The sequence below is a fragment of the Elephantulus edwardii genome, unplaced genomic scaffold, assembly GCF_000299155.1.
Source record: "Elephantulus edwardii isolate Elephantulus edwardi_28Jun2011 unplaced genomic scaffold, EleEdw1.0 scaffold00052, whole genome shotgun sequence".
Lineage (NCBI taxonomy): Eukaryota > Metazoa > Chordata > Mammalia > Macroscelidea > Macroscelididae > Elephantulus > Elephantulus edwardii.
This window is the reverse complement of record NW_006399802.1, coordinates 2,458,382-2,467,075: the sequence shown is the minus strand read 5'-3', so window position 1 is coordinate 2,467,075 and position 8,694 is coordinate 2,458,382. Positions and strand designations below refer to the sequence as shown.

The 8,694-nt window shown below is 45.7% G+C and overlaps 1 protein-coding gene across 1 annotated transcript in view; it reads right to left on the bottom strand.

Moving 5' to 3' along the window:
• FRMPD1 (FERM and PDZ domain containing 1) overlaps positions 1–8,694 on the bottom strand; it is a 68,492-nt gene that overhangs the window by 35,242 nt on the left and 24,556 nt on the right. The window contains exons 6-7 of the mRNA XM_006886860.1: positions 6,533–6,628; positions 317–442 (exon numbers count right to left, since the gene is read on the bottom strand). Of these exons, the coding sequence (XP_006886922.1) occupies positions 317–442; positions 6,533–6,628 (222 nt within the window). The remainder of the gene's footprint in view (positions 1–316; positions 443–6,532; positions 6,629–8,694) is intronic.

Genomic DNA, 8,694 nt, shown 5'->3' with positions numbered 1-8,694 from the left:
GGGGCGGGCGGGGAAATCATAAAACTTAGAAGATCAGGTCTCTATCAGCAGTTACTTTAAACCAGCTTACCTCTCTCAACTTCTGTCTTCCCATCTGTAAAATGGGGAATTTAAATCTGTGCCCTTTTAGAGGCAAATGAAAACCAGGCCTGATTTTCATCCTGTTAGTGCCAGACTAAGTATACTCTGTGACTTCTGTACCCCAGGAAAGAACATCAAACTGTATTCATGCTGACGCCTGTCCCCAGAGGTTCTGGCTGAGGTGTGTAGCCTGCTCGCCTGTCCCTCCCAGGCAAAGGTGGCCTGTCCTCCCTACCTGCTGGATGAGTTCCTCCTCGTGCAGCAGGTGCAGCTGGGAGATGCTGTACTGCTCTTCCAGAACCAGCGCGAAGTACTCAATGCTGCGGATCGACAGCTTCTCCTTCACGGTGAGGATGATGTCCTACCACATGGACAGGCACAGGGTCACCCCAAGTTACTCCTGAGGAGCAGGCATGGCCTCATGCTTAGGCACCAGGCACGACTTCCCTGATTTCTCCTGCTCTCTGTCCCTCAGCACAGTGGGGGTGTGCTGACTGGGCCCACTGCTAACTGTGGGGGCTGTGCTGACAGGGCCCACTGCTAACTCCGGCAGCTGAATCTCAATAGGACCTCCAGCTCCAGCTTGTCAGGTCCTCTGAAGAACTTCCTGTCACCCTGCACAGCCCTCTGCCCACTGCCCCCTCTCCTCAGGACCCCCGACCATTCACATGACCGCCCTCTCTTGTTTTACTAGGAAGGCTCAGGCAGAGGTTCCTGCCTCCTCCTTCAAGGTCTCCAGGCTCCTGCCCTCTCTGGAGTTTCTGGTCTGGATCTCCAATTGCTTACAGAATCTCACTGCCTGCTTGGCTGGGAGAGATCTGAGGCTTCTGAACCTCAGTTTCCTCCTATGTAAGATGTAGAGTTATGTAAGATAGAGAATAATAATGTCTCGCCAGAGTGGTTGACAGAATCAAATGAAGTAATAATTGCTGAATGGGCGTGCTGAGGCAGAATTGCCATGTCACTTCCCTTTTCCTCCCTAAACTGAATGATCCTCTGTGCACTGAAGTCTACTGCCTCCAGGCACCCGTATAAAGTACTGCAGACTCTCCCGTTATTTCATTAGGCTGTTTCTCTTCCTTCAACTCTCTGCTTAAAAGGCCTTCTCTGACCACATTAGCTGAACATGATTGTCCTTGTTATCCTCTGCCCTAGGGCCCTGTTTATTTCCTTCATTACTGTTTTCTTCAGGAACAGCTGAATTCTTTAGAAAGGACGCTCTGGGGGCCTAGTTCCCAGTAAATTGCACTGCTAACGCACGGGTGATGCCTCTCTGGTGGTTCGAAGGCACCAGTGGTTTCATGACAGAAAAGTGGCAATCTCCTCCCATGGAAGTCATTGCCTCTGAAAACCTGCTGGAGGGTCAGCTACAGCTGTAGCTATGAGTTGGTTCTGACTCAATGGCATTGCGTTGAGTTGCTCTTTAGTAAGAGGCAGTATGGGAAGTTAAGAGAATAAAGTCTCGACCTCGACCACCTGTTCTGTTATGAATCCTTCATAACTAGCTTATTCTCTATGCCTCAGTTTTCCCATCTATTAGATGGCGATACCGTTACTATCTACCACATACGGTTGTGGTATGCATCAAGTTAATTTCCTCATTGTTGTTGTTGTTGTGTACCTTCAAGTCGGAACTGACCCATAGCTGACCCTCCCTTGGGTTTTCAGAGGCAGTAATCACGTGGGAGGAGACTGCCCATCCTACTCCCATGAAGCATCTGGTAGATTTGAACTGTGTGCCTTCAAGATTGCAGCGTAGATAGTACCTGAGGTATTTTACATGGAAGACATTGGGAAGTCGATTGCAATGGAATGTGCAATGCTTAAAAAGGGTGAAATATTTGGCAATACCAAAACAAACAAACAAAACAAACCAAAAAACCCAAACCCTACCCAAGAGTTCTTGGAAGATGTGAGGTGCTCAATAAATGCTAGCTGCTAATAATTCTCTGGTTTATTATCTGTCTCCCCAGCAGACAGTAAATGCCATGAGGACGTGAACCTTGCTTGTCTTGTACTCCAGTGTATCCTCATAGACACTCAGTACACTTGCATGTAATGAGTGGCTAACCATCCTGGACTCGTCATCGAAGTCCTGCCAGAACCTCAGATCATTTCACCCGCTGCTCAGAAGAAGCCTGGGAATCCTCTCCTTGCCTGTTCCATGACCTGCATATGTAGCAAGTGAGTCCTGACGAGTATATCTGCCTCAGTGATCCAACAGCAATTCAGCATTCACTTGGCGTCAGGCATTGTGCTGCTCTGGGTGGGAAGCCCGTCTTTTACTCTGTCTTCTCTTCTCCAGTGCCTACCTTGATCTGTAGCTCTCTCAGAGCTTTGTACAGGGGTGTCTTAGGAACTCCCTCTTGGCTCTTTGTCCTTTAGCTGGGATTTAGAGCAGGGATGGGCAAACATGGACCATCAGTGAAATCCAGTCCATTGCCTTTTGTAATTAAAGATTTATGGACACATCCATGTCATGGACATGACGTCATGCCCATTTACTAGAGTGGTTACACTGAGTTACTGCAACCCTGACTGTATGGCCTGATGAGTTTAAAACATTAACTATCTTGGTCTTAGAGAGTTCTGGTGGCCTAGTACCAAGAAGCTGTGCTGCACGCAAGGTACATGGTTTGAGGCCACCAGCTGTTCCGCAGGAGAAAGATGGGCAGTCACCTCCTGTGCATTTAGCAGCCTCTGAAAACCTACTGGAGGGTCAGCTATGGGTCAGTTCCAACTCTATGGTACACCACCACCACCACAACAACAACAACAACTTGCTCTTGGAAAAATAAATGCTGATCTCTGGTCTAGAAGAACATGACCATACAGAATGTTTCTCTTGCTCAGGAACACTGAGTGGCTCTCAATGGCCGTGGGAAAAGTCCAAACTCCTTGGTTTAATATCAAGACTTCCAAGTAGAAGGTGCTAACTGATTTTTCCCACTTCTCTTCTGCTGCTTCTCCCAGTGCACCTGTTCATGTGGTTCATACACTGGCCAAATCTTTCCATCCCTGGGTTGGTGTTGATACCCATGGTTAGGATGCCCTCTTCACGTACTATTCCTGGCCCATTCCTATCAAAATCCTATCTATCTTTCGAAATCTGCCTCAGAATCCACTGCTTCCAGGAGACTTTTCTTCGATGGTCACCTGGCTGGGAGACTTTCGTCACTGACCCTGTACCACACAGTTTTAGGGCTGTTTTAATGATCCTGGACACACTGTGCTTTGTTCCATAGTGTGCTGTCCCCAGGTCTCATTTCCTCAGCCAACTCCAAACCCTCAACTCAAGACTCCAGGCTCCTTCAGCATGTGACCCTGAGTAATCGACTTCTACCACTACAACCTCCATTCAGGCTACTGCCTGTGACACACTGACAAAGTGGCAGTGGCTCTTTAATGTGTTGAATGACAAATTTTCTTGATTTAGGGACCATGAGCTTTCTGATACAAGGACTTTGCTGCCCTTGATAATGGAGGGTAGAAGAGAAGGCACTGACAAGCTGGCAATGACATTTCCTTTTTTATCCACAGGATTTACTGTTATCCTTCTTTATGTGTGACAAAGAGCTAAAAGGCTGCTTTTAAAAACATGTCACTGGCCACAGTATTATACTGGCTAAGCCCAGGCTTATTTTTCCAACTCCATCATCTTGGAGTACTTAATGTGTACTTTTATTGTAAATCATCACAAAGTATATTTGGTCACCAAAGGGGAATACAGTTTAAATACATTATCCCTTCTATTCCAATCCAGCTTGATCAAAGATGATAGCAGCAGAACCTTGTCTAATTCATTTGAAAACTTTTCCCTTTTCTGCAGCATGGCAGAGTTGTAAGCTCTAGAGCAGGATTCAGAAACAGCACATTGAAGACATGGTCGTGAGCTAGCTGATCTCAGCATGTTTGGACCTCTCAGATCTGTCATCTCATCTGTTAGTAGTGTCAGAAAGTGTCTGTCATGTAGTAGAAAAACCTAAAAGTCAAATTCAGTCCAGCTCACAGCTAACCTATAGGACAAAGCAGACCTGCCCTGTGGGGCTGCGACTGCCCTGCAGTCTTTATCTGAGCCTCTCTGGTGGTTTGATTCTACCAGCAGCTTTTTGAGAGACAGAGATGAACAGTTTCCTTGCTTGTGACGTGTAGCTTCAAAAACCCACTGGAGGGTCAACGATGAGTTAGCTCTGACTCACTGGCAATGAGCTGGAGCGTTTTCGAATCTTTGTGGGAGCAGATTGACACATCATTCTCCTGTGGAGCAGCCAGTGGGTTTAAACTACCAACTTCTGGTGGAGCCGCTGAGCAGTTATCACCGTGCGCCTAGACCTCCTGGCATGTGGTAACATCCAGTAAACCACGATCATTCTTCTTTTAAGGGCAAACTTCGTCTTCCAGGCTGGGAGTTTCCCAGTTCAGAAAGACTTTCTCCAGGGTTTCTTAAGTCACATTCTCAGGAAAGTATGAACGAGACAGAACTTTCAGAACAGCTCTAGGCACTTCCAAAGAAAGGTGCCAGAGAAGACCCCTGTGTGTGAGCATGCACATGTGCGTGTCTATACATGCAGATACAATTATATCCAGAGCTCTGGTGCCTCAGTGGTAAGGAATGACGCTGCCAACACAAAGGCATGCAGATTGAACTAACCAGTTGCTCTGCAGGAGAAAGATAGGCAATCTCCTCCAATTGCCTCCAGAGGTGATTTACTGCCTCTGAAAACCCACTAGGGGGTCAGCTATGTATGCATCAGTTCCAACTAGATAGTATACAAAAACATGTGTGTGTGTATAAATGTTTGTGCATGTGTCCACAAGTGTGTGTAACTGTGTGCCCGCACAGGTCACGTCTTGTCCACTGTCCATTACCTACTGGCCTACCTGAACCTGTTCTTCAATATCGGGAGAGTTGGCTTACTCTTTCATGTTTTCAAGGTCTGAGGACTTCCTTTAACTGTTTGCTTCTTCACTGGAGCCTCCTCTAACACCAAGTATTCCTTTGTTAAAAGCTCTTACTGTCATCTCTTCTTGCCCTCAGAGAAAATTCAAGCTCCACAGCCTGGCGTTTGAAGCTCCACAGTCAGCCTGCACCATCTCATTCCTCCTGCAAGAAAACGGCCTTGCTCCAACTTTGTTCCATTTCCTAAACAAGTTTCTATTTCACTGGCTCACTGCTTTATTTCATCCTGAGATTGCTATGTCTCCTCCTCCCAATTGCTCTGCCCTTGCCTGCCTTTGTTGAAAGCTTTGTTGCTTTTCAAGGTCCAGCTCATGTGCCAGCTTCCCTCCAAAGTCTTTGTGATGCCTTGATGAGATGGACCAGGCAGTGCTCCATTCCTTTTCCTATGTCCCTCTTTTCACAGCCCTTACTGCATCCTGTCCCGGATGAGTAGGAACAAGCTGAATGTCTGCTCTCTCTTAATGAGACTGTGAACAACTTGAAGACAAACCGTGGTCTTCACAAATACTTGCTAGGCATCAGAAAGCTGGACAATGACTAAATATGATAGAAGAATTGATGTCTTTGAGCTGTGGTGCTGGAGAGGACTGTTGAATATACCATGAACTGCTAGGAGAACAAATAGGTTCGTGCTGGAGAGGCTGCCAATTCTGGGAGGCAAGGATTCTGAAGCTCCATCTGAATCTGGGCATGTTGCAAAGTGGGACTAGTCCTTAGAGAGGGGCATCATACTTGGTGGAGTGGAGGGACAATGCAAGAGAGGAAGAACCTCAATGAGATGGATTGCTTCAGTGACTGGGGTAATGGGATAGATGTGTCAGAGACAATGAGACTTACTAAGGATAGAGCAGGGTGCAGAGCTGTAGTACATAGGGTCATTATGAGTCACAAGCAACTTGATGGCACTTAATAACAATAACAACCACCACCTTTATCTAGCTCTGTGCCCTGCTCAAGGCATCTAAGAACAGGGTAGTCAGGGTAAGCAGAACTAACTTATTCATATATTATTCCTGGCCCATTCCTATAAAAATCCTATCTATATTTCCAAGTCTGCCTCAGATTCCACCACTTCAGCGTTGTTGGGTTTTTTGTTTGTTTGTTTCTGTCACTCAGCTGGAATCCCTTTCTCTTTTGTTCCTGGACCAGAGAATGCAAAACATAATGTTCATGGGCCTGGGTGGCCTCTGACACCTTCTAGTTGTTCTAGTCTTTTTGGTAGTGCCCACAGGAGGCAGGAGGTTATGAGACTAGTTCTGAAATGACCTTGGGAAAGTAATTTCAATTCTTTGAGCATCCTGTAGGATAGTGATTTTTAAAAAAATATATCTGCCTTGCTGGGTAGTTGTGCAGCTAAACAACACAATGCTTGGCTTATTGCAGGTGCTCAGATCATGACAATTGTGAGGCCCAAAGAACTTCTACAGGGCAAGATGCCCAGGGGTCCTGGCATGAGCAAATCCTTCCTGGAAAAGACTTTGTTCTCAATACCTTTACAGTTGTGTTTTCCTCAAACTTGAAAGCTTTAGTCTGTCCATTCTCCAAGTACAGCTTGAGTACGTTGGGCATACACAGCAGAGAATTCCCCTGGAAAACACAAGGGTCACGTTAGCTCGTCCTTGGTTGTAACAAATCCCCAGTCAGTCCAGTTCTGATAGGTGTGAACAAGAGCTTTCTCAACTCCTGTACCATGCCACGGGTTGATTCTTGACATTTAGAGGTTTCTCCAATGGGCTCCATCTATACCACACAGAGAAAGGCACACTTTGCCAAGTGACATGAGAACTGTCAGACAGGACAGATGGCAGAGAAGCATGAGACCTGACATGAGCATGTTGGCATCACTGCATGAACCTGGAAAGTATCTCACAAGCATCAGCTGGCACTCATTGCTGGCTGCCACCTTGGCAGATGCGATTTGTCAAATAAGACGGTAAGCATGCACACTGTCCAAAACAAACCTTTCAGATCATTGGGCGCTACCTTGTAGGGGAAAAGCTTGCACAGAGTCCTCCTGGTTTGCTGCTACATTCCCTACAGAAATGGACCCAAAGGGCAGAGAGATGCTCCCTGCTTCCATTCACCCACCCATCACCCGTAGACTTGTGAGGTGTCCAAAGGGACTCTGCCATTCTTCGTGGAGTCTCTGACATGAGAAAGGCCCAGGTTTTATGACTCCATGCCAGCCAGAATTCCTGGGGAGGAGCACAGCAGTGGATAAATTTCCCTTAAGTTTGGACAATCCACACAGGGTCAGCTTCCCTAAGGAGTGAGCTCTAAGTGTGTAGCTGCAGGTAAAGAAGGCCTTTGGGGCTTGTGGCCTGTAGAGGGTCACAGATCAGAGCTAGAGCTTTCCCAAATACTTGTCTCTAAAAAGTATGGGAATGAATTCCATCCAGGTAAAGAACACGAACATGCTTTTCCAGATGAGAATCTTATCTTTTCTAAATATAATGATTTCATCTTACTTGGATCCATAATCAGTAGTCTTTAGCAATAGCAGTCAAGAAATCCAAAGACCTATTATTACATTTAGGGAAGTTCACTGTCAAGGACCTCTCCAAGGTGCTGAGGAGCAGCCACGTCAGTTTGAAGGCTAAGGTGTGCCTTACCATGATCTTTTCATTCAAGTCATGATCTTCCCATGACTTCCAATGCATATGAAAGCTAGGGTAACAAAAGAAGGATCATTGCCTTCGAATTGTAGTATTAGAGAAGAGTACTGAATACACTATAGGTGGGCAATAGAACAAACTGAAGCTTCAGAGAAGAGACATATGCCATTTGTTTCAGAGAAGCAACCCGAGTACTCCTTCGAGACAAGGATGGTGAAACTTCATCTCACATACTTTGGGCATGTTGTGAGGAGAGGTCAGTGCTTGGGAAAAAGACATCATGCTTAGAAGGGTGGGGAGGATCAGCCCAAGAGAGCAAGATCCTCAATGAGGTGGCATGACAGAGTGGCTACGCAATGGGCTCGAATGTATGAGAGATGATTGGGATGGTGCTGCATAGGGCAGGGTTCAGGTCTGCTGTTCATATAGGGTCTCTCTGAGTCACGGTCGAGTCAACTACACCTAACAACAACAACAACAACAACAACAATAATCTATTTTCTAGGATATTCCCTGGTTGTGCAGTGGGTTAAGAAATGGACTGTAAACCAAAAGCCTGGGGGGGTTGTACTATGTGTTGGGCTGCCAAAGGAAAGGTCAATGGTTCCAATTCAGAGAAAGAGGACCAGTCTCTTAGAAAGATTTATAGCCTCAGAAACTGGATGAAGGTCATCATTTGATGGAAATGAGTTTGATTTTGGTTTGGAAGCAAGATTCTCAGTAATAATTAACTATTTATAGTATATATATTTTTTCCTAAACCATAGTATTTTTTGCTGAAGGAAAGAAATATGGTTTTTAATCTAGTACCATTTCACAGTCAATCAGAGAAGAGGATCTCAAACTGCTCATCTGACCGTCATTTCACATTTCTGACTTCACACATTTAGAAATAATAACCTTTCAGCTTTGGAAACAACCTAAGTGCCCATCAACAAGCAAATGGGTAGAGAAGCTGTGGTATATTCACACAATGGAATACTATGCTGCATTGAAAAACAAGGAACTCATGCAATATTATTCAAAATGGGTGACTCT